Source organism: Ornithodoros turicata, chromosome 4, assembly GCF_037126465.1.
Source record: "Ornithodoros turicata isolate Travis chromosome 4, ASM3712646v1, whole genome shotgun sequence".
NCBI lineage: Eukaryota > Metazoa > Arthropoda > Arachnida > Ixodida > Argasidae > Ornithodoros > Ornithodoros turicata.
Window position 1 is genome coordinate 8806757 of NC_088204.1, and position 26051 is coordinate 8832807.

At 43.5% G+C, this 26051-nt stretch overlaps 1 protein-coding gene across 1 annotated transcript in view; it reads left to right on the plus strand.

The window, feature by feature from the left end:
* The first annotated feature begins 928 nt into the window (after nt 1–928).
* LOC135390962 (uncharacterized) overlaps nt 929–26051 on the plus strand; it is a 43000-nt gene continuing 17877 nt past the window's right edge. The window contains exons 1-10 of the mRNA XM_064620976.1: nt 929–1083; nt 22867–22908; nt 22976–23136; nt 23284–23526; nt 23795–23938; nt 24261–24456; nt 24619–24853; nt 25117–25282; nt 25344–25511; nt 25620–25769. Of these exons, the coding sequence (XP_064477046.1) occupies nt 1038–1083; nt 22867–22908; nt 22976–23136; nt 23284–23526; nt 23795–23938; nt 24261–24456; nt 24619–24853; nt 25117–25282; nt 25344–25511; nt 25620–25769 (1551 nt within the window). The 5' untranslated portion in view covers nt 929–1037. The remainder of the gene's footprint in view (nt 1084–22866; nt 22909–22975; nt 23137–23283; nt 23527–23794; nt 23939–24260; nt 24457–24618; nt 24854–25116; nt 25283–25343; nt 25512–25619; nt 25770–26051) is intronic.

Genomic DNA, 26051 nt, shown 5'->3' on the forward strand with positions numbered 1-26051 from the left:
TGGTGATATTGCCCACACAAACCAGGATGACGTGGCAGAGGTCGCCGTGCACTCCGCAAGTGGGGCTTAGGGAAGACGAGGTGGAGCCGAGACGGCGGCCGAGAAAAAGGAAGAAACAAAAGAAAGAGAGGAAATTAGATATAGTTACATTAACTGGGTGAGCATCTTAGGATATGCAACAATTGCGAGGCAAAATTAAGATCTTGTAGAGACCTTAATTTGGCCTCGCCACCAGCAATGGACCAGGAAGCCATACAGGTAGAAAAAAAAAAAAAAACATCTGTGAACCGGTGTATTAGTGCCCCATCCGTGGTGTTGCCGGAAATAGAGCGGTTCATCAAACAAAACAACAAAAGAAGGGGAAGTAAAAAAAAAAAAAAGAAACGAATCTAAACTGAGTAGCTTATCTACAGTCGTAGCCATTTAGGGAAGCTGTGGTAATTGATGATTACGCGTTTCGCTTGGCCTCGGATGACAGGTATCGCAGTAGAGGACATTGTCTGGCCACGATATATAAAAACAACTATCTTGGGGAACACAACTGTTTATCAGCAGTGCAGTGTGCCGTCCAGTTCTTTTGTCTCCCGAGCACTGGGGGTTTTATCGTTCATAAGTAGAATACGGTTTCCGCAGATTATTAAGACGTTCAAAACTGCAGAGAGAGAAAGAGAGAGAGAGAGAGAAAATAGAAGAAACATAACAAGCGTACATATAAATGAAGTCTTAAGCGAGCCGTCATCGGAGGAGGAATAATTTCGCGAGAGGTCCCTTATCTGGATAAGGAAAACGTCTTGTAAGCGATAAGGATCGCTCACCCTCGACGACGGTCGAGTCCAACTGGACGTAATCGGTGGCTTCCCTCCCTGGCTTCTCCTCCCTACGGACTCTGGTCAGGAAGGCGGCCTTATAAGGGCTCACCGAGCGATGATCCGGCCCATAAGGCGATCGTTGCTGGCACTTCCAGCACGCGATCATCGTATCTCGCTGGTCGGGAAGCGATTTGCCTACAGAAAACGGATGTGCGCCATCACCCGATCATGAAGTCTTTCATCCTACTAGTCCTTGCTGCGACAGCAGTGGCAGGTGAGTTCTCGGACGTGTGTATGTAGACTCTCTATTTTGCACCTGCTACGCAAGTCGAGATTCAGTGCATGGCGCCTTAACTGCCAGGTCGCACAATCGAAGGACTTCTTGCAGCGTGAGCACCGGGAGTTCTGGAGAAAGAATCCTCCACAGGCGCGGTTAGACATCTAGCGATTTGGGAAATGACACTGTAGAAGGAAGAAGCATGTCCTTCGCTTAGCATACCACAGCATGTGCATTGTATTAAAGTGGTTAGGGATGACGGTGTAGCAACATCATGGGGGTATAGCAGTCGGAAACATAGCGACATTGATACAAGAATGGAAAGCAAGACGGAAATTATCAGTTGTTCTATAGTTCAGCGACGTAGATGAAGTGCGGTTCTCTCTGCAAGCCTTTCTCTGGAGTTGTCGTAGAAACAACAACAAGCAGATGACGAGTAGATGCTTCACTGCTGTGTACAGTATACAATACCCCAATACAGGCCAGATATTTAGATGAGTGGCGTGAGAATGAACTGAAGTGAAACAGTTAATGGTTGCAGTCGGACAATATAGAGGAGTCGTTTTAAGCAAAAGTCCCAGCCGTCGATATTTTGAACAGAGAGACTGTTTCCAGTTCTGTTTCTGCTTCTTTCGCCGTTACTAGACTTCGCTTCTACTGGGCATATCGGTGTGAGCTTCTATGGGCACATAAGAGTTGTGCGTTTTTTTACTGGTCAGGATGTTGTTTATTACCCAGGTAGATGCTACACGGTAGACATAACTACGTTACTTGTAGAAGAAGCAGGTCTTTCCAGTGGCACGTGGTATGCGTTCTACTCGGTAACAAATTCCGATGCAATATAGGGAACCTTCGTGCCTAAAATGCTAACTTTGAGCCGGAATCAAATTCTACGTGATTAAATTGCAGAAAATGTTAGTGCCGTCCTTTTGTTACTGTCGTCCTTTTCTTTGTGTCCGCAGACAAAGGCTTTTGCACAATAGAGTTTGTCCACCACATGGCCTGAATCTGCACCATACATTTGTCAAATAGAAATTTTGTCATTGCGATGTTCTTGTCACGAGGACAATAAATAAGAGGTGGGTGAGACACAAGCCACCAGGCTTCCAGACACACCAGACACAGGCTTCATTGTATGTATATTTGAGCATTGCGTATTTGCGTATATACCGGGGTGAGCCGTGGCGAAGAAAATGGCGTCTGCAGCGCATGCCACTCACTACACGTGGTGAAAATTGCTTATCATTGATGCGCTTGGAGGCGACACCTGGAGTACCCCTGTTATCGTCCATACTCTTGTTGTTCCATGGAGCATGTCCTTGCCTCTTGAGTGATAAAATAGCCGAAGCCGGCAAAAAGAAAGGGCAACACTGAATGGCACGAGAGACCATACCACTATAACTGCGATTTAAATAAGGCTAATATTACAATTCAATTTGGGGGGCCATCAAATCGCGAACGTTCTCAAGCACGAAGGCGTAAGAGTAAAGATAATTAACCAAATTAACTAAATGAGGATACACTCTTAAAAATGAACTTCACCACATAGCACGCTCCTAGCCAACCATCATCCCGAATGACAACGTTCTCGCCTCTGATTTGTTGAAAACGGGAGGAGGAGCCTCGTTTGTGCCGTGCATAATGGCACAAAATAGGCTCCTCCTTCCGTTTTCAACAAATCAGGGGCGAGAACGTTGTCATTCGGGATGGTGGTTGGCTAGGAGCGTGCTATGTGGTGAAGTTCATTTTTAAGAGTGTACGTAATTATTTTATGCAATTTTTTAGTCAGTTTGTGCAGGTGCGAGAATTTGGAACCTGAGCATCTCAAAGCTTACGGTCTGCCTTCCAAACCGGATCAGAAATTTGAGGTGTCCAGGTTCGAGTCCCCTGTACCGATAGGCTATTTAGTAAACTATGTGAATTTGACATCAGTCCCGGGAATTGGAGGGTTGTGTTTTCCTGTGGTCCCCGTTGGTGTTGCGAGGCTAAGGTACTATTCCGTCTCTCGAAGAGGTGCACCACCTTCTACTTGCCGAGCTTCAAAACTGTGACATCACAAGGGCGTGAACCTCTAGGTCAGAGGCGGAGAGTTTTCATTTTCCCGGAGGGGGCAAGGGCGCACCGCGAAGTAAGTACTCTGGCGGGGGGAGGGGGATATGTTTAGTAAGAAAAAAAAAGAAAGGAAAGGTAAGCCAAATGGATGTCGGCTTGTTATTAAAAAAAGTGAAAGGGGGAAGTCAAAAGAGGCAAAGAAAATAAGAAAACAAAAAGAAGGAAATAAAAGGAAAAGAAAAATGAATACCGCAAAACTAAAGCTGAAGAATCACACACTCTGGCGGGATCCTATGATGTATGCAGAACTGGTATAGAAGAGGAAGGAAGAACAGAAAAAAAAAACAAAAAATAAAAAACGGAGAGAACGTAAACAGTGAACATGTGCACAACTGAAGGCATTACGCCTTTGAAAACTGAGTGCAAAAAGAGCAAAATGTATTGAATCCTCGACTATCCTTGACTTTGCTGACCAAGAGCGAGGGAGGCTCCGCCCCCAAATGGCGCGCCAATAGGAGGACTCGGGAGGCGGAGCGCTGCGGCCTCTGCTCTTGCCTAATAGATGGCGCATCGGTAGCGCTCGGATCGGGATATGTGAGCCGCTGTCGTCTGCTTCTTCCGGTAGAGCTACGACCTTGAAGCCTCTGCTCTCGCGTAAGAGATGGCGCTACATTGGCGCTCGGTAAGGGCACGTGTGGTCGTCCCAACTTTGAGCCTCGACCTTGAGACTGGCCGGTAACCTAAATTCCGATGACGCGGCGATTGCAAACCATAGTGCGTAGTTTTGACGATTATGCTTCATGGATGTATTATTTTGGCCAGTTCGACGTTTATGAAAACGGAAAGAAATGAAATAAATCATTTAAAATAATTGTACTGTGTTTTTCTTTCTATCTTTTTTCTTTTTGTAAGTAGTTACGCAAGTGTACTGCGTAGTTTTGACGATTATGCTTCATGGATGTGTCATTACATTAAAAAATTTTTGGCCAGTTCGACGTTTCGCTCCGCTCTTCATTTAAAATAATTGTACTGTGTTTTTCTTTCTTTTTTTTTTCTTTTTGTAAGTAGTTACGCAAGTGTACTGCGTAGTTTTGACGATTATGCTTCATGGATGTGTCATTACATTACCAAATTTTTGGCCAGTTCGACGTTTCGCTCCGCTCTTCATTTAAAATAATTGTACTGTGTTTTTCTTTCTTTTTTTTCTTTTTGTAAGTAGTTACGCAAGTGTACTGCGTAGTTTTGACGATTATGCTTCATGGATGTGTCATTACATTACCAAATTTTTGGCCAGTTCGACGTTTCGCTCCGCTCTTCATTTAAAATAATTGTACTGTGTTTTTCTTTCTTTTTTTTCTTTTTGTAAGTAGTTACGCAAGTGTACTGCGTAGTTTTGACGATTAGGCTTCATGGATGTGCCATTACATTACCAAATTTTTGGCCAGTTCGACGTTTCGCTCCGCTCTTCATTTAAAATAATTGTACTGTGTTTTTCTTTCTTTTTTTTCTTTTTGTAAGTAGTTACGCAAGTGTACTGCGTAGTTTTGACGATTATGCTTCATGGATGTGTCATTACATTACCAAATTTTTGGCCAGTTCGACGTTTCGCTCCGCTCTTCATTTAAAATAATTGTACTGTGTTTTTCTTTCTTTTTTTTCTTTTTGTAAGTAGTTACGCAAGTGTACTGCGTAGTTTTGACGATTATGCTTCATGGATGTGTCATTACATTACCAAATTTTTGGCCAGTTCGACGTTTCGCTCCGCTCTTCATTTAAAATAATTGTACTGTGCTTTTCTTTCTTTTTTTTTCTTTTTGTAAGTAGTTACGCAAGTGTACTGCGTAGTTTTGACGATTAGGCTTCATGGATGTGCCATTACATTACCAAATTTTTGGCCAGTTCGACGTTTCGCTCCGCTCTTATGCGTGAACATTGTCTCAGCTCATGAAAAAGGAAAGAAATGTTGCTGCTTTTGTTCTACTCCTCACACTGAAATAAATCATTTAAAATAATTGTACTGTGTGCTTCTTTTTTTTCTTTTTGTAAGTAGTTACGCAAGTGTACTGCGTAGTTTTGACGATTATGCTTCATGGATGTGTCATTACATTACCAAATTTTTGGCCAGTTCGACGTTTCGCTCCGCTCTTCATTTAAAATAATTGTACTGTGTTTTTCTTTCTTTTTTTTCTTTTTGTAAGTAGTTACGCAAGTGTACTGCGTAGTTTTGACGATTATGCTTCATGGATGTGTCATTACATTACCAAATTTTTGGCCAGTTCGACGTTTCGCTCCGCTCTTATGCGTGAACATTGTCTCAGCTCATGAAAAAGGAAAGAAATGTTGCTGCTTTTGTTCTACTCCTCACACTGAAATAAATCATTTAAAATAATTGTACTGTGTGCTTCTTTTTTTTCTTTTTGTAAGTAGTTACGCAAGTGTACTGCGTAGTTTTGACGATTATGCTTCATGGATGTGTCATTACATTACCAAATTTTTGGCCAGTTCGACGTTTCGCTCCGCTCTTCATTTAAAATAATTGTACTGTGTTTTTCTTTCTTTTTTTCTTTTTGTAAGTAGTTACGCAAGTGTACTGCGTAGTTTTGACGATTATGCTTCATGGATGTGTCATTACATTACCAAATTTTTGGCCAGTTCGACGTTTCGCTCCGCTCTTCATTTAAAATAATTGTACTGTGTTTTTCTTTCTTTTTTTTCTTTTTGTAAGTAGTTACGCAAGTGTACTGCGTAGTTTTGACGATTATGCTTCATGGATGTGTCATTACATTACCAAATTTTTGGCCAGTTCGACGTTTCGCTCCGCTCTTCATTTAAAATAATTGTACTGTGTGCTTCTTTTTTTTTTCTTTTTGTAAGTAGTTACGCAAGTGTACTGCGTAGTTTTGACGATTATGCTTCATGGATGTGTCATTACATTACCAAATTTTTGGCCAGTTCGACGTTTCGCTCCGCTCTTCATTTAAAATAATTGTACTGTGTGCTTCTTTTTTTTCTTTTTGTAAGTAGTTACGCAAGTGTACTGCGTAGTTTTGACGATTATGCTTCATGGATGTGTCATTACATTACCAAATTTTTGGCCAGTTCGACGTTTCGCTCCGCTCTTCATTTAAAATAATTGTACTGTGTGCTTCTTTTTTTTCTTTTTGTAAGTAGTTACGCAAGTGTACTGCGTAGTTTTGACGATTATGCTTCATGGATGTGTCATTACATTACCAAATTTTTGGCCAGTTCGACGTTTCGCTCCGCTCTTCATTTAAAATAATTGTACTGTGTTTTTCTTTCTTTTTTTTTCTTTTTGTAAGTAGTTACGCAAGTGTACTGCGTAGTTTTGACGATTATGCTTCATGGATGTATCATTACATTACCAAATTTTTGGCCAGTTCGACGTTTCGCTCCGCTCTTCATTTAAAATAATTGTACTGTGTTTTTCTTTCTTTTTTTCTTTTTGTAAGTAGTTACGCAAGTGTACTGCGTAGTTTTGACGATTATGCTTCATGGATGTGTCATTACATTACCAAATTTTTGGCCAGTTCGACGTTTCGCTCCGCTCTTCATTTAAAATAATTGTACTGTGTTTTTCTTTCTTTTTTTTCTTTTTGTAAGTAGTTACGCAAGTGTACTGCGTAGTTTTGACGATTATGCTTCATGGATGTGTCATTACATTACCAAATTTTTGGCCAGTTCGACGTTTCGCTCCGCTCTTCATTTAAAATAATTGTACTGTGTTTTTCTTTCTTTTTTTTCTTTTTGTAAGTAGTTACGCAAGTGTACTGCGTAGTTTTGACGATTATGCTTCATGGATGTGTCATTACATTACCAAATTTTTGGCCAGTTCGACGTTTCGCTCCGCTCTTCATTTAAAATAATTGTACTGTGTTTTTCTTTCTTTTTTTCTTTTTGTAAGTAGTTACGCAAGTGTACTGCGTAGTTTTGACGATTATGCTTCATGGATGTGTCATTACATTACCAAATTTTTGGCCAGTTCGACGTTTCGCTCCGCTCTTCATTTAAAATAATTGTACTGTGTTTTTCTTTCTTTTTTTTCTTTTTGTAAGTAGTTACGCAAGTGTACTGCGTAGTTTTGACGATTATGCTTCATGGATGTGTCATTACATTACCAAATTTTTGGCCAGTTCGACGTTTCGCTCCGCTCTTCATTTAAAATAATTGTACTGTGTGCTTCTTTTTTTTCTTTTTGTAAGTAGTTACGCAAGTGTACTGCGTAGTTTTGACGATTATGCTTCATGGATGTGTCATTACATTACCAAATTTTTGGCCAGTTCGACGTTTCGCTCCGCTCTTCATTTAAAATAATTGTACTGTGTGCTTCTTTTTTTTCTTTTTGTAAGTAGTTACGCAAGTGTACTGCGTAGTTTTGACGATTATGCTTCATGGATGTGTCATTACATTACCAAATTTTTGGCCAGTTCGACGTTTCGCTCCGCTCTTCATTTAAAATAATTGTACTGTGTGCTTCTTTTTTTTCTTTTTGTAAGTAGTTACGCAAGTGTACTGCGTAGTTTTGACGATTATGCTTCATGGATGTGTCATTACATTACCAAATTTTTGGCCAGTTCGACGTTTCGCTCCGCTCTTCATTTAAAATAATTGTACTGTGTTTTTCTTTCTTTTTTTTCTTTTTGTAAGTAGTTACGCAAGTGTACTGCGTAGTTTTGACGATTATGCTTCATGGATGTGTCATTACATTACCAAATTTTTGGCCAGTTCGACGTTTCGCTCCGCTCTTCATTTAAAATAATTGTACTGTGTGCTTCTTTTTTTTCTTTTTGTAAGTAGTTACGCAAGTGTACTGCGTAGTTTTGACGATTATGCTTCATGGATGTGTCATTACATTACCAAATTTTTGGCCAGTTCGACGTTTCGCTCCGCTCTTCATTTAAAATAATTGTACTGTGTGCTTCTTTTTTTTCTTTTTGTAAGTAGTTACGCAAGTGTACTGCGTAGTTTTGACGATTATGCTTCATGGATGTGTCATTACATTACCAAATTTTTGGCCAGTTCGACGTTTCGCTCCGCTCTTCATTTAAAATAATTGTACTGTGTTTTTCTTTTTTTTTTTCTTTTTGTAAGTAGTTACGCAAGTGTACTGCGTAGTTTTGACGATTATGCTTCATGGATGTGTCATTACATTACCAAATTTTTGGCCAGTTCGACGTTTCGCTCCGCTCTTCATTTAAAATAATTGTACTGTGTTTTTCTTTCTTTTTTTTCTTTTTGTAAGTAGTTACGCAAGTGTACTGCGTAGTTTTGACGATTATGCTTCATGGATGTGTCATTACATTACCAAATTTTTGGCCAGTTCGACGTTTCGCTCCGCTCTTCATTTAAAATAATTGTACTGTGTGCTTCTTTTTTTTCTTTTTGTAAGTAGTTACGCAAGTGTACTGCGTAGTTTTGACGATTATGCTTCATGGATGTGTCATTACATTACCAAATTTTTGGCCAGTTCGACGTTTCGCTCCGCTCTTCATTTAAAATAATTGTACTGTGTTTTTCTTTCTTTTTTTTCTTTTTGTAAGTAGTTACGCAAGTGTACTGCGTAGTTTTGACGATTATGCTTCATGGATGTGTCATTACATTACCAAATTTTTGGCCAGTTCGACGTTTCGCTCCGCTCTTCATTTAAAATAATTGTACTGTGTTTTTCTTTCTTTTTTTTCTTTTTGTAAGTAGTTACGCAAGTGTACTGCGTAGTTTTGACGATTATGCTTCATGGATGTGTCATTACATTACCAAATTTTTGGCCAGTTCGACGTTTCGCTCCGCTCTTCATTTAAAATAATTGTACTGTGTTTTTCTTTCTTTTTTTTCTTTTTGTAAGTAGTTACGCAAGTGTACTGCGTAGTTTTGACGATTATGCTTCATGGATGTGTCATTACATTACCAAATTTTTGGCCAGTTCGACGTTTCGCTCCGCTCTTCATTTAAAATAATTGTACTGTGTTTTTCTTTCTTTTTTTTCTTTTTGTAAGTAGTTACGCAAGTGTACTGCGTAGTTTTGACGATTATGCTTCATGGATGTGTCATTACATTACCAAATTTTTGGCCAGTTCGACGTTTCGCTCCGCTCTTCATTTAAAATAATTGTACTGTGTGCTTCTTTTTTTTCTTTTTGTAAGTAGTTACGCAAGTGTACTGCGTAGTTTTGACGATTATGCTTCATGGATGTGTCATTACATTACCAAATTTTTGGCCAGTTCGACGTTTCGCTCCGCTCTTCATTTAAAATAATTGTACTGTGTGCTTCTTTTTTTTCTTTTTGTAAGTAGTTACGCAAGTGTACTGCGTAGTTTTGACGATTATGCTTCATGGATGTGTCATTACATTACCAAATTTTTGGCCAGTTCGACGTTTCGCTCCGCTCTTCATTTAAAATAATTGTACTGTGTTTTTCTTTCTTTTTTTCTTTTTGTAAGTAGTTACGCAAGTGTACTGCGTAGTTTTGACGATTATGCTTCATGGATGTGTCATTACATTACCAAATTTTTGGCCAGTTCGACGTTTCGCTCCGCTCTTCATTTAAAATAATTGTACTGTGTTTTTCTTTCTTTTTTTTCTTTTTGTAAGTAGTTACGCAAGTGTACTGCGTAGTTTTGACGATTATGCTTCATGGATGTGTCATTACATTACCAAATTTTTGGCCAGTTCGACGTTTCGCTCCGCTCTTCATTTAAAATAATTGTACTGTGTGCTTCTTTTTTTTTCTTTTTGTAAGTAGTTACGCAAGTGTACTGCGTAGTTTTGACGATTATGCTTCATGGATGTGTCATTACATTACCAAATTTTTGGCCAGTTCGACGTTTCGCTCCGCTCTTCATTTAAAATAATTGTACTGTGTGCTTCTTTTTTTTCTTTTTGTAAGTAGTTACGCAAGTGTACTGCGTAGTTTTGACGATTATGCTTCATGGATGTGTCATTACATTACCAAATTTTTGGCCAGTTCGACGTTTCGCTCCGCTCTTCATTTAAAATAATTGTACTGTGTGCTTCTTTTTTTTCTTTTTGTAAGTAGTTACGCAAGTGTACTGCGTAGTTTTGACGATTATGCTTCATGGATGTGTCATTACATTACCAAATTTTTGGCCAGTTCGACGTTTCGCTCCGCTCTTCATTTAAAATAATTGTACTGTGTGCTTCTTTTTTTTCTTTTTGTAAGTAGTTACGCAAGTGTACTGCGTAGTTTTGACGATTATGCTTCATGGATGTGTCATTACATTACCAAATTTTTGGCCAGTTCGACGTTTCGCTCCGCTCTTCATTTAAAATAATTGTACTGTGTTTTTCTTTCTTTTTTTTCTTTTTGTAAGTAGTTACGCAAGTGTACTGCGTAGTTTTGACGATTATGCTTCATGGATGTGTCATTACATTACCAAATTTTTGGCCAGTTCGACGTTTCGCTCCGCTCTTCATTTAAAATAATTGTACTGTGTGCTTCTTTTTTTTCTTTTTGTAAGTAGTTACGCAAGTGTACTGCGTAGTTTTGACGATTATGCTTCATGGATGTGTCATTACATTACCAAATTTTTGGCCAGTTCGACGTTTCGCTCCGCTCTTCATTTAAAATAATTGTACTGTGTGCTTCTTTTTTTTCTTTTTGTAAGTAGTTACGCAAGTGTACTGCGTAGTTTTGACGATTATGCTTCATGGATGTGTCATTACATTACCAAATTTTTGGCCAGTTCGACGTTTCGCTCCGCTCTTATGCGTGAACATTGTCTCAGCTCATGAAAAAGGAAAGAAACGTTGCTGCTTTTGTTCTACTCCTCACACTGAAATAAATCATTTTAAATAATTGTACTGTGTGTGCCTCTCTTTCTTTTTTGCTATTTATTTGCATTAACTGCTAAACCTGCGTAAGTTGTTACGGAAGTATGCAAAAAGTAAAGAAATGTTGCTGCTTGTTCTACTCCTCGTACAGAAATAAATAATTTGAAATAATTGTACTGTGTCTGTTTCTTTTCCTTCTTTCTTTTTTGTAAGTAGTTACGGAAGTACGCCAAGTTACCAACGCCTTTTTTTTTTCTTTTTCTTCCCTGTTGTCCGCGCACCGACATGCACCGAAATGTCCGTGCACCGTAATGTTCGTCGCCCGGTTGTAATGAAAATGCTGCTCTTGCCCTTCGGAGATAATGACTGAAGCGAAAAGAAACAAACCACAAAGAGTAGGTAGTTAAACGTCCGTTTATTGACTAGCAGCTTGGGCACATCCATGTCTTAATGTTGTTACTTGCTACTGTACAATGAAACTGGTGTTTTGCAGGGGGAAAGCCACACCGCCATGAGGGACGTTAAAACCCAGGGGTAGTGGGTGTTGGTATCCGAACCCGGGATGCAAAAGAATTATGGGCGTCGGCATTACCTGCACTGGGAAAGGTGCGGTGGCCAAACTTACAATGACGGGAACGTTGTTTGTATTGCTTAGAGTCGCCGTAACAGCTGGAGCCGCGCTTGACGCGTTTGGTCGCGAGTAAGGTGAGACCTGCTGCATCCGATGTCTTCGTGCTGTTTGTACCCGTCGAACTGCCTGCGCGTTCGAACCTGGGCGTGCAGAAACCGTTACAGCTGTAGTCGCGGCGTTGGTCTGTGGCAGAGAAGGACCCGCACGCTCTGATGGTTGAAAAATAGGAATGATGTGAGATGCCGGCGGTCAGATTTGCTTACTGAACAATTGAACAAACAAATAGCGACGAAAATGAAAAACATACCTGTAGTACCGACGACGCCTGCCATGGAAGTTGGCACACGTGGTATGACAGCCGTAATAGTACGCCTGTGGCTAGGTACAGCACTGTGTCGTCGTTGAGAGCGTGCTGGATGATGGCCCAAGTTCTGGTTGCGAGAGACGGGACGTGTTTGGTATCGGAGCCCCTCTGTTCCCGAGAAGACGCGACTTTTTGCTGTACCAACACACTCCAAGAAGTTGATGAACGGGTCAAGTCCCATCCTCTGAACATGCCTCCGCCACAGCTGTTCGTCCAAATAGCGTTGAATGTCTTTCCTTTGAGGGCCTCCACGATGAAGCGACCGTTTAAGTACGCGCCAGGTGGACTCTATGGTCTGCGTATGAACCTCACGATTCGGTCCTGTAACGAACTCAACCCGGTGATTGACAACTTTGTGGGTGTAGTACTTCCGCCTCCCACGTCGTCTCCATTGCTCAGGGCTTTCACCTAGAGTTTCGAGGTTTCTGTAGCCACCCCAGCAGTCCGTGATTATGGTTGTCCCTCTCTTGATGTAGCGTCTGATAAGCGGTATAAGGGTGGCTTTGTCCCGCTTGTTGTTAGGACAAACTACAACCCTCAGCTTGCCTCCTTTGCGCTTGGCGTTTGGGTTGACTTCCCTTTCTACCATGCCCAGAACCCAATGACCTTTCCTGACACGACCTCTGTGGTACTTCCGCTTGCCGAAGAGACTTTCGTCGATTTCTACGATCTTTCCCCTTCCACCAATTTTACCTTCTGCTGCAATCTGTCTTTGAATGGCCACGGACACGACGGATCGGCACAAGGACAGCCAGCGAACGATCGTCCGATCCGCTATTTTTCTGGCAGTTCTCGAACACTCCAGGGTTAAATACTTGTACGTGTGCCGGTCATGAGCGAAGATATGCATCAGCTTCAGGGCGAGTCTCAGTGGAATCTTATACTTCCTGAACATGGAATCATGAAAGACAGATTCCCCCCAGTTGTGGCCGTGGTTCCTGCACCTCCATCTTGCCGTACCCGTAGCCGGGCTGAACAGCGTCGCAGGACGATTGCATAGTCTGCAACGCATGTCGCTACGCAGTGCACCTTGCTCCATGAGCCATCTGATGACCTCAGGTTGACCTAATGCAAATAAATTTGCAATTTCATAAAAATGCAATTTCATAAAAACCGGGAGGAATAGATGAGTATCACTCAACAATCAATATCAGTGACCATTTTCACGACTTTTCATTTAAGAAATTATGAAACTGATTATCTTACTTTGGGCAGCGATATCCTGCAGCACGTCTGAGCTGATCTCCATGACAGTTAAGCAGCAACGAGACTCTTCGGATGAAACATGTTCCAAGACAAGAGTGACACTATATGCGGTCACGTACGGTCTTTATAGTGCATACCCAGACGGAGTCTTCGACCTCTTCGGGAGGACGCTTGAAAGAAAGCGTCCTCCCGAAGAGGTCGAAGACTCCGGCTGAGAAGACACCGGAGACATTCGGTTTCCTTGTGCACAATGGTCAATGTCGGCATGTAGTCCAGACAGTATACAAATGGGTGAAAGAAAAAGAGAGCAATGAAGGAAGGTTCCTAAACGGTCTTACCCCTTTAGGAACCTACTGTCTGGACTACATGCCCACATTTACCATTGTGCACAAAGAAACCAAGTACGAAGGGAGTCGTCGGCATACGAAGAACTAGGGCGTAAGTTAAAAAGAAAGAAGGAAAAAATATACCGTATTTTCCGGTGTATAACGCACGCGTAATACAGCAAAAAAAGTGCTCGGAATAAGTCCTGCGCGTTATCTAACGGTGCGCGTAACATGCGGAAATATTTTCCTGCAGAGTTCCTTTTCAGGACGGTGCCGTACTAGCGTCTTCAAGGGTGTGCTGTGAGTTTCTCACAAATCTCTTACGGTCAGTTGACAAAACCGGCGAAAGGGCACTGGACTTCATAAACGGTTAAAAGTGTGTGAGATCTGGTTGAACTGAACTCACCAACAAAGAATATAAAACGCTGCTCAGTTTTGTAAACGCACTGGCCGCATTTGTTTTTGAATTGGGTTTTTCATGTTCTTGGACTTCGCGCATGGCATGATTGAGAAGTGGCGCGAAACGGAAAGCGGAGAGAAGACTGAAGTATACTATGACACCGACTCTGTTGCATCGGTGTGTTTCAAATAAAGCATATCCATCAATGATACACCGCCTTCTTTTATTGTGCATGCTGGTGGCAGTAAACTTGTAGCAGCATTGCGGTGCGCGTCATGCACTCGTGCGCGTTATACATCGAACGTTTTCCAAATTCGGCCCATTGCAACCGGTAAGCATTGTTGCTTGAACGTATATTGTTGGAAACAAACTCAGAAAACAAAGTGTTTTCTTTTACTTTTTCCGGTTTCAACTCCGATGTCAACTGCGTATTTAGAGATCTTTGGCCGTGAGACATGGATCGAAGCGCTTTTTATTGCGTCTTGTCAGAGGATAATAAATATATGCGGTCATAAGAACATTTTTAAAATCGAACCTTGTACTGCTTCTTGAAGCTGCTTCTTCTCGGTAAAGTAGCCGAAATATCTTTAGGATTATAGACAAGACAAGAGTATGGACTTTGCGACAGGTCATTACCACATGGCTGTCGCGCGTAGTTACTTTTCCGGAAAATTTTAAAGTGCATACAGGGAAACACGCACACACACACATATATACAAAACAACACAAAGTTTAATCAGCGTATCTTAGTAACTCTTCGTCCCAGAATGGTGAGGACGCTATCGTTCGATAGTACGAAAAAGACCTTTCATGTGGCAATACCCAATATTGCAGATGTGCCTCGTTTCTTTCTAAGCGTTAGATCGTGCAGGGTAAACAAAATTTCAACATATGTATGAAAACACTAATCTTATAAATACGACTTAATTTACACAAAAAATGGATGAAACAAAGTCCACTTGAATCAGAAGCAGACAAAAGGGGGGGGGGGGGGGAACTGCAGCAGCGGCGGGTTCCGAAAAAAAATGATCCCGCTTCCGAAGAGAGGCTCGATAGCTAAATGGTACTTAATTAAGTATCTTTGCTTGAACTGATTTTACTTTAAGTACTGTCGGAAGAAAACGGGTTTGTGTCCCTTAACTCAGACAACAGTCAGTGCCACAGGCTGCTCTGCACCGGGTTCCGGAAAGAATGCACAAGCACTGGGCTTAGCCTATGGCCCCTGGTTGTAGAGGGCTGAAATAATGGTTCGGCGGGGTTCTATGCTTCCAAAAATACAGGAGCGGCATTGTGGATAGCTCATGAAACAGAACACCAGGGATGGGCAGTATTTAAACACTTTGTATTTAAAATATAAATACATGTATTTAAAATACGTATTTAAATACAGGCAAGAAAAATGTATTTATATTTAAATACCGTTTTAGGCGTATTTATATTTAAAATACGCTTAAGTACACATATCTCATCCTCCCATATTTGTGGGCTTCTCTCGAGTTCCACATTGTAGCCTCCAGCGGTGAAGGGTGTCATGGTTAGAGGCTACAGGTCGCTCATCCCGTGTGTTCAGGGATTTCCGCCCGTCTAGAAAACAGCACAATGTGCGAATGAGGGCATCGCCAAGTCTTGCTTTGCTTAAGTCTTGGAAGCGAGAAGAGAAATTAGAACTCCAATTTGGGAAAGTCTGTATGATTGTCTGTGTGTTCTGAGAACACACAGACAACGTGACAAGATTAAGAAGCAATTCTCCAAGGCCCTGATACCTTCTGCATATTTCCGGCAGATAGGTTAGAAACAACAACAACAATAGGTTTGAGACAACATGTCTCACGTTAGCGTGGGCGTAGGAATAAATTGTCCCGGGTTGCGGAGCATTTTGGAAAATGAAATGTTCGGGCGTACTTTTAGCAATGCGCTCAAGCAGTATCAGCCACGAGGAGGAGAGTGGAGTTAAACGTCTAACTTTACTTTCAAAGCTCGTGCAAACGCAGTTTCAGCACTTAATGCAAATAAATAGCAAAAAAAAAAAAAAAGCACACCATCAGATCGCTTTCTGGATGCGAAAAAGTGGATTAGGATGACGAATGTGTTTATGGGCGAGCGGATTACACAGAGTGAAACATCAACCCTCCAAGCGAACGAATAAAACAATCGATCAAACGACCGCTGCCGTCTCGATCAAACGGTGTTTGATCAAATGCCTTTCGACCAAATGTCCCGCGTTCGATCAAACGGCTTTCGACCAAACGACGTTCGATCAAATGTCCCGGAACCCTTACAAAAAGGAAACACACACACACAGCACAATTATTTTCTTCCGTAACTACTTACAAAAAGGGGAAGAAACAAGGAACACAGAGTATAATTATTTCAAAGAATTTAGTTCAGTTTGAGGAGTAGAACAAGCAGCAACATTTCTTTCCTTTTTACATACTTCGTAACTACTTACAAAAAGAAAGAAAAAGACACACAAACAGTACAATTATTTTAAATGATTTATTTAAGTGCGAGGTGTAGAACAAAAGCAGCAACATTTCTTTCCTTTTTCACGAGTTGAGGCAATGTTCACGCATAAGAGCGGAGCGAAACGTCGAACTGGCCAAAAATTTGGTAATGTAATGACACATCCATGAAGCATCATCGTCAAAACTACGCAGTATACTTGCGTAACTACTTACAAAAAAAAGAAAAAAAAGAACACAGAGTACAATTATTTTAAATGATTTATTTCAGTGCGAGGAGTAGAACAAAGCAGCAACATTTCTTTCCTTTTTCACGAGTTGAGACAATGTTCACGCATAAGAGCGGAGCGAAGCGTCGAACTGGCCAAAAATTTGGTAATGTAATGACACATGCATGAAGCATAATCGTCAAAACTACGCAGTATACTTGCGTAACTACTTACGAAAAGGAAAAAGATAGAAAGAAAAACACAGTACAATTATTTTAAATGAAGAGCGGAGCGAAACGTCGAACTGGCCAAAAATTTGGTAATGTAATGACACATCCATGAAGCATAATCGTCAAAACTACGCAGTACACTTGCGTAACTACTTACAAAAAGAAAAAAAGGGAAGCACACAGTACAATTATTTTAAATGATTTATTTCATTTCTTTCCGTTTTCATAAACGTCGAACTGGCCAAAATAATACATCCATGAAGCATAATCGTCAAAACTACGCACTATGGTTTGCAATCGCCGCGTCATCGGAATTTAGGTTACCGGCCAGTCTCAAGGTCGAGGCTCAAAGTTGGGACGACCACACGTGCCCTTACCGAGCGCCAATGTAGCGCCATCTCTTACGCGAGAGCAGAGGCTTCAAGGTCGTAGCTCTACCGGAAGAAGCAGACGACAGCGGCTCACATATCCCGATCCGAGCGCTACCGATGCGCCATCTATTAGGCAAGAGCAGAGGCCGCAGCGCTCCGCCTCCCGAGTCCTCCTATTGGCGCGCCATTTGGGGGCGGAGCCTCCCTCGCTCTTGGTCAGCAAAGTCAAGGATAGTCGAATCCTCGGTGTTTGACCGGTCAATGAAACTGAGCAGCGGGAGTTGAACCCGCTCCCAACGAATATGCGTTCCGAAGATCCTGCCGTCACACCTCACCGGCAGCTGCTGGTACCTTTTCGACTGCTTCGTTTCATTGATCTGATTGCTTTGGGCGAAATTCAGGCTATGTGTTGCGTCATCCTCTGTGTTTTTTCGCCTCACCTTATACTGTGATAATGAGTATGATGGGCGGATACATATTTTACAAATTGCAAGATGCATTTTTGGGTTGGTGCCTCCTCGCTCTTTTGACCCGGGCGCGCCGAGCCCCAAAGGTTGGTGTCAGCCTCTTAGCGGGACTTCCCGGGGGAGGCGGCGCCCCCCCTAGTTCATGTTCCGGGGGGGCAAGGGCCCTCGCGCCCCCCCGCAGTCGGCGCCTATGCTCTAGGTGATTGTCTCCCTGGAGCATGTGACCACACACGTGACGGCGCCCTGGGGGCAAGGTCATCTGGTCTAAACAAACTCTGGTCATCACTACTCGAACGTGACGTATAGATCTTAGGGGTCGCTCCAATCACCAATCGCAGCCACGTAAACCGGTGGAGATGGAAATGGCAACGCCACCTAGAAACAAAGCCTGATCGTATAAACTACGTGACGTAGCAAGAGCCCGCCAATCACGATCGTGCTTTTGGAGACGTCATCGGCTGCATGGGCAGTCACTGGTAGCCACAGAAGGCCTGCGTTTGAAATCGTCTACGGCAATTGGCTCACATCCCTACCGTATGTGTCTACGTACGAAGGAGTGAGAGGAGGTATGCGATAGTCGTCACTTTGCTCGCCTGAGCGTGGTCGACTACGGCAATCAGTTCCATCACCAGCGCTACCACCGCAGCTATTGAGCAGGCCTTGTGCATCTAGGTGGCGCTAGTAATGGTGGCTTGCCGTGGCTGGCCACACTGATGTGTGCAGTGTCACGTGACTAGAAAATGAGCCAACAAGCCACCCTCAACCGCGCAGAAATCCAATAGTAGCCAAAGTAGCAAGCTAGGTATATGTAAAAAAGGAGGTAGGTGTGGGGAACAGACTTGTCCGTATCTTGAGTACGTACTCAAAATACAGTATTTTAAATACTTTTCCGGTATTTTGGTACTCTACTCAATACTTTTGTGACAAGTATTTTTAAAGTATGTACAAGACTTTTACCAGTATTTGCTACTCAGTAATCAAAATTCTTTTCTTCCTCGTCCAGCCGTATCAACACACCTCCCCACCGTGTCCAGATTTTCAACTCACAGAATCATAACCCCCTGTTTTCTTCTTTTTTTTTTTTGGGGGGGGGGGTATTCGCGCACCTGGTCATCTGGTACAGTAGGCTGGTCCCACGCTTGGCCTTGCTTGTCAATAGCCCGACCCCTTCCTCAGAAAACGGTTCCTATTATTATTGCCAGGTGAATCCCCAGGGGATTAGGTACAGGAAAATCTCGGCATTTATTTCCTTGGTCACCAAAGCAATAATAAGCGCCAAAAGTTGAAAGACCCGAGCTGACATACAGGAGGGATAACGAAGTTTTGGGTCAGAACATAGCACCAAAGTTTACTCGAGTTCACCAAAGTTCACCAAACATTACTTGACACCGAGTCTTTGCAAATAAAAGATATGCTTATAATTATGGCGGATGAAGTTTATTCCTTTCAGTTATAAGGCCACTTTCAGAATGCGCTTTTCACTTACTGCTAATACGAAAGTGCTTTAAAGGGCATCTTAAACACTTCTCAAATTACTTCCGGTTTTGAGTATTTAGTATCTTATTTTAAATACTTTTGCGCAGTATTTTGTACATGTCCGAGCGGGACTTGTATAAGGGTGGTTTAGTGCACTTTAGCTAAGTTCCCTTTCACTTTGATGAACCTACAAGCACACCATATTTTTTCTCACAGGTTATGATTCTTCGAGGCAACATTTTACTGTGTCTAAGGCCCCTCCTTCTTTGCAGACTCATGTTACCATGCTTACTCCTGCCTTCTTGTAATCTTTCTATAAAATTACGCTATCCTGTTTGTATGCACGCATGCTGCACGTCGGTTCAACTGGACACGAGAAAACCCCTTTAAACTGACGCATGCCCCGATGTATAGTATTTCGGGAAATCTCATCTCGGTCGCTGGCATCTCTTGTTGAGGATCCGATTGCGCCCAAGGCCGTAGGGTCAAACAACCTTCCATAACAAGGCATGGCATCCGGTCAGCTGAAGACACAGAGCACGATGCAAATGCTTACTTGGTGTTTCGTGACACCGCTATGCAGATAAGGCTCTCAAGGTTGGCAAGCGGAAGCCTTGCTCCACTGCCGTAGCGCTGACGTAATGTTACGCAATCACTAGTAGATTAAACGCAATAAGATAAATAAACTTGCCGGTGAACTAAAAGAGTAGCGAAAAAAGGGGTGCAAACCCTTCAGCGGCGGAGTGGATACAAGATCCGCTTGCTGGTGGTATAGTTTCAAGGTAATGCCATGTAAGGTTGCAGGCTCGAAGCCTACTGCGCGGTTTGCCCTATACGTTGAACCGCATACTTTCCAGTAGTCGAGAAAGCATACTAACCTCCGCGTCTCCAGCTGTTTCTGACGTCTTTTTTCGTCCTCTTCACGTCTGTACACAACGCATGGCCACAGCCGTTTCGCCGTGCTAATGCAAACATCTACGATACGTAAGATATGCAAGATGGCTTTCGAAACAAGACGAAAAATGAAATTGATTACCGAACATCTAATCGTCATCTTCGCCGCGCTACGTAGGTGAAGTGGTTCTGAGTCTTTGGTAAAGGGGGGGCAAAGTCCAAGTTTCTTTCCCACAGCCATCGTCAACGCTAGTGGTTTATCTCCATTCCAAGGACTTGCTGTGGAGCACGCTCCATTTCTATGGGGAGCTCTGCTATGAAGAGGCCGCCTGCGATAAGTTGAGGTCCGTGCTATTATCAGTGCTTTCTCTCTGGGCAGCACAGACAAATCTGCGCCAGGATAGATGACCCCGAAAACAGGGCTGCCGACGTGCACCCTGTGCTACTTCTGTTGAAGTGAAAGCTAAAAAGGGAAGCACGTGGTCTACCGTTTGCGAGAAGAGCTGAAACGATTACTATTTAGACCAAAATGAATGAATGAAAAAAGAGACAGAAACGTCACTTTAAATTGCGAAATAAGAGAGACGCGAATAAAAAATTACCGGGGGAACGCGTCAAGGAGTACTGCTACGCAGAACAGAACAGGGAATAAAAAAAAAGCTGGCAGATATGATGCAAGTTACATCAAATCAGCGACAGCGACAGGGCTGAAGGGGTGAAGGACCGTAGGTGCGCGTTACGGTCACTGCGGTATGTGAAGATAGTACAAGTAAGTACAACGTAAGGCACGTCCCTCAGAAAAACGTAGTCGAGGCAACCTCCACTTCTGCAGATGGAATTCTTGGGTATATGACACGAGGTAGCAGTCGAGAAGTTCTCGCATCCATTGGAGGAAGTCACCGGTGGGGGTGACATGACATTCGTTCATTGGTGAAAATATCAGCCAGGAACGCGTGTATCTTGGCACGCTGGGGGAAATGTGCATGGACACCACCACTATATGGTAAACTAGTTCGCCATACCACCACGATGCGTTTCTTCTTCTTTACCACTGGGAGGTGACACGGGTTCGGATCCTGCCACCGACTGTGCTGCCTGAGGTTTTCCCTGGGTTTTCCGAATACTTTCCAGGCGAATGTCGGCACAGTTCCCCCTGAAGTCGGCCCAGGACGCATACTGACCCCCCTATATCCCCCACTCCTTCCTGCTGTCCTCTCTCTCCATCCGTCCATATCTGTAAGTCACTCATAACCACAGCTACTGCGCGGAGCTGACACGGAATTTAAAAAAAAATCGTCTTCGTTTCTCCTCTTCTGTGTTTCGTCGATGCGACATATGGGTGAAGAGCTTCACGAGATTGAGCTCTTAATAGCTGTCGCCGTAAAATAAAAATCAGCGCGAAAGCAAAGGAGACGCACATGCCCTAGACAGTACGCAGACGGCACTCCAAATGAAGAGTTTAACGACCTTGTCCAGTGGAACATTCTTGGCCCGGAGGCACTTTCTACCATAAGACGAGAGGACGTCTAGGGAATCCCTCTGGAATTGGAGTGCCACTCAAGCCTTTCATGCGGTTGTTCACGTGAACACACTCGTGCGAGAAATCGCCCACTGTGCCAGCTCCTCCGTAAACACATCTGTTATCAGCTCCAACACAATGGCGGAGATTATGTGTGAACCTCAAGTGGTGGGCGCATATCAAGTACACCCCCCCCCCCTCCCCACGATGTTGTCCACTCATCTGTTCTCAGCTTCTCAAATCCCCTTTCGTTTCTTTTTTTTTTTTTTTTTACTTCTCTCTTGTCTGAAAGGAAGTGATCTCCAACCTCCCGGTAGATAACGAGACGAGAAGTGTTTGCGTGAAAACCGGATGTCACGCTTTGATATCCACTCAAATTTCATTTCAGTGATCAACATCATGCTGTACACGTGTTTACTTACACTCTTAAAAACGAACTTAACTACACAGCATGCTGAAGGCCAACTATTGGGCAGCCATTCGTGAAGCGCGGAGTACACCTTTTTGTGACAATTTTCGACTTCAACTGCGGGACGACGGGCGGTCCCGCACACTTCACACCCTCATCTCCTTTTATCACCATCTCATATACCAGATACAGTCGTGACGATGTCCGCAGCTGCGACGCCAACAGTGACAAACTGCTTATCATCGCTACCCCCTTGGGAAAATTAACGTAACGATAACGTACGGTAATGACTCCAGTATGACAGAATTTAAGCGTGATAAGTGTATCCTTTTGTTGGAAAATAAAATCAAAAATAACGAAGACGTTTAAGAACATCAACTGTTTAGGATATACAAATTATTAAAAAAAATGTTAAGATTTTTAATTTGTATATAGTAAACGGTTGATGCTCTTAACCGTCTTCGTTATTTTTGATTCCGCATCGCCGGAAACTTGCACATCGATTTTCTTCACGTTCTTGGAAAATAGACGTAAAATTCACCGTTTAGTGGCAGCTACAACCTTTATAAAATGAAATCCAATTACTTTGTACCTGCGTTACTTTCGTTCAGACCTTACGTCCTTACGAATTATGGCCCCCACTTAGTCATAGTGGGTTTGTATGTTTTATGTCCCTGTACTTGAAATGTTGTATCCTGTATCTCGTCTCCCCCCTTACGTGATGCCTTAGTAGACCTTTAAGGAAGTAAAAATGAAATGGAATGAAACTGCATAAATGTCGCAAAAAGGCTTACCGGTGTTCCATTTGCAACAAATGGGTTGAGAGAATGTTGTCATTCAGGATGATGCTTGGCTAGGGGCGCGCTATGTGGTGAAGTTCTCTTTTAAGAGTGTATAGACTGCACACGCTATGGGGAAGAAGATACCCTTGTACAAGACCCAATTTTTTCTCTTGCAGTTCCACTTGACCAAGGTGGAATCTGTTCACGGCAATGTACAGGTGAGATATCCACACACTCGTTGCCGATGGTGAGATATCCTAATCGGACGCAATCGTTTCATGACAGGAATCAGCAAGTTCGCCTACCGTCCTGGTACCCTCTACTCGTACGAATACAGGACACGATCGGAGACATCCATGCAAGGGACGACAGAGGACAAGGCCGCCCTTATTATCGATGCCCAGGTCGACCTCCACGCGCTCGGCGGATGCGATTTCGCTATCCAGGTTGGTAGTACCACTTGATAATTGGTGCGCAGTGGTACCCGTGAAGGCGTACGACCCTAGGCTTAGTACGTGGAGTTACGGAATGCTTTGCTGCATGACTTGAAGAACTCGATAGGAAGGTTTCACAAAGATCTTCTTTCTTTTCAGCTGAGGAATGTACGGCTGACAGAGGAGAGCGGGTCCATTCCTGTTCGGCCGACGTCAGATCAGGTCGAGTTCCAGAGGTCTCTGGAGAAGCTGCCTCTCAAGTTCTCCTTTGAGGACGGTCGCGTGGTCGATGTTTGTCCCAGCGAAGGAGAATCTTTGAGAGTTATTAACATCAAGAAGGGAATCCTGTCTCTCGTTCAGAATAGCATGAGGAAACTTGAGGGAACTGAAATCATTATCGAGGTACGTGCTCCTTTACACACATGAGTACATGCATGCTCGTGACTTCCCTCAAAGAGATGGTGCAGAGCGTCGTGGGGGGATATGTTTATTGGAAAAAAAAAGGAAAGGAGGAAAGGGAGGAAGTTTCTGGCCATCACAATGCGGGAAGGTAGACCTCCTAGCGCTATGGACGCAGTGCCTGCTCCTGAGCCACGATGCGATATGAGCGTGACCAGACCACTTATATCGTCTACTGTTACTTGGTATACAAAAGACGCGACCCTTTCAGACTGACGTCTCTGGTAATTGCCCAACCACGTACGAAGCGCTTCAACCGGGCTGGAGTTCCTTGTCCATCCGCAAGACCAAGGACTTGTCGCTCTGCAAGGACCGCGAGAGCAGTATCACGGCTCTCCAGGCCGCGACAGAAGAGGTAAGCCTTCTTGGAGTCCTTGATCGCACGTTACCCTTCAAACTGAGGACAATCTTCGAAAAAAAAAAAACAACATTTTTGCGCAACAATTCTTAATTCTATGAACGCTGCTACGGACTAACTCCTCAGGAAAGGCCAGACAAATTAACACGATATGCTTTCTGGAAGGGTAAGGAGCACCGAAACGATAGGTGCCGGAAGGGTAATGGCAATCCAAAACTATATACGAAAACTCGTTTTTTCCCACTCACAGAGTGTTTAGGGAAGTGTTTTCAATGTCAGTTCACATATTTTGGTAACAGAAGTGGTTCTTGTTGCGCAGCAAATCAGGTCTATGCCGGCGGTGACGGGAAACCAGGAGTGCAAGCAGACGTACCGCAGTAGCATCTTGGAATCTGCAGAATGTCGGGAAACCCATATTGTACGCCCCTTCTCACGGCAGGAGAACGGTGCCGTCACTAAGATAACGCAGACGATAACACTCAAGTCTCAGAGGGGAAGCACCTTCAGAAGCATGGGTAAGAATGTCCCCGGAATGATACACGTTGTCAGGCTAACCAGAACGCTACCTTATGGTCAACTCTTCTGAGCTACTAACTTCGAATGTGTATCCGACCATATTTTCGTAGGAACAGCAGAACCCTGTGAAGTAATGCTCGATGCTCTTTTCTTACCCTCAGGTTACAGGAGCATGCCCCAGTCTAACCTCCTTTTCGACCACGGCTTCGATATTGAGGATGCGTCCGTGTCGAGTGTCGAAGGGGTCCTCCGATCTATGGCCAAGGCAACTACAGTGGAAGTTCAAGAGACGGCTCCTGGACTGTTTACGGAACTGGTCTATCGCCTCCGAAAGCTCTCACACCCTGAACTTCAGTCCATCTTCCGTCGTGCTGGCTCCATGGGTTCCGCAGCAAAGTACGATACAGTCCATAGCACATCGAGAGGAGCAGTTACATTTCACGCGTATCGCAAAGGCAAACTGGCTCAAGGAAACGAGTCTATTTTGTAGTAGTGACCATCTGCACTCGGTTAAAAGTTGTCGCTATGCGCTCTGTGGCTAGAAAGGCCTTAGTACCTGACCTTCGACCTGAAGTTCTTCACGAGTTCCAAAAACTGATGCCGCTACTGTTTCGCTGGGCGTTTCCAGTCTCGTTTGTAACCAGCGGTTTTTGTTTCAGGAAAGCAATGATGGACGCACTGCCAGCCATCGGAACTCCTGCCTCCATTCAGCTGATGACCGACGTCATGACGACCGGAGAAGTGGACGAATTGGAAGCCAACTTTTGGCTGACTTCTCTTGCCTTTGTGTCTCAACCAACGCTTGAAACTATCGAAAAGGCTTTGGTAGGCTCCAGCCATCAGCTGCGCAGTTTCCAGACGATAATTACGGAAACCTTCATTGCAGCCACTGCTGAAGAGCTACTACAGGCAGGCGTATCTGGCAGTATCCAGCTTGGCTCACACCTACTGTCGGGAAAACGAAAACTGTGCTACGGCTTCACCTATCAGGGAACTTGTCCGCACCCTCTTCCTCGCTATAGGAAACGACTGTCGCATTAGTGACAGAAAGACGGTAATTCCATTGCGTTCATTTCGTTTCCCTTCTTCCCGCACCTGCAGAGAATATCGCTCCACCTGTGTAATTGCGATCGTTGCTGATGCGCGAGGGCCCCTTTTGCAGACTCTGATGGCTCTCAAGGCCATCGGAAACATCGGAGAGTCTGAAGGAAAAGAAGACTTGATCCAGCGCTGTATCATGAACCCCGAAGTGGCCCTGGAAATCCGTGTGGAAGCAATCAAAGCTTTCCGTCGTTTCTCCTGCGATATTCCGGTAAGCATAAAACTGTTTCGCGTTTGTATCTCTGTTCTGTTGTTTTATAGGCATGCAAACATTTTTGTTGACACGATAGAGAGGGGTTACCAGAAACACTAGTCGACGAAAGGCATCCGATGGTGGAAACCACAATGATGATGTTGCTGGTGAAGCCTCGCTGCCACTGAGATATCACACGCCGAATTGCGACCAATGATTTGCTATCCCCCATCGCAATTAAGGTGGGGACATGAGAACGGAGGTGGTTATTGCCCAACGCTGCCTGTCCATCATGCTCGT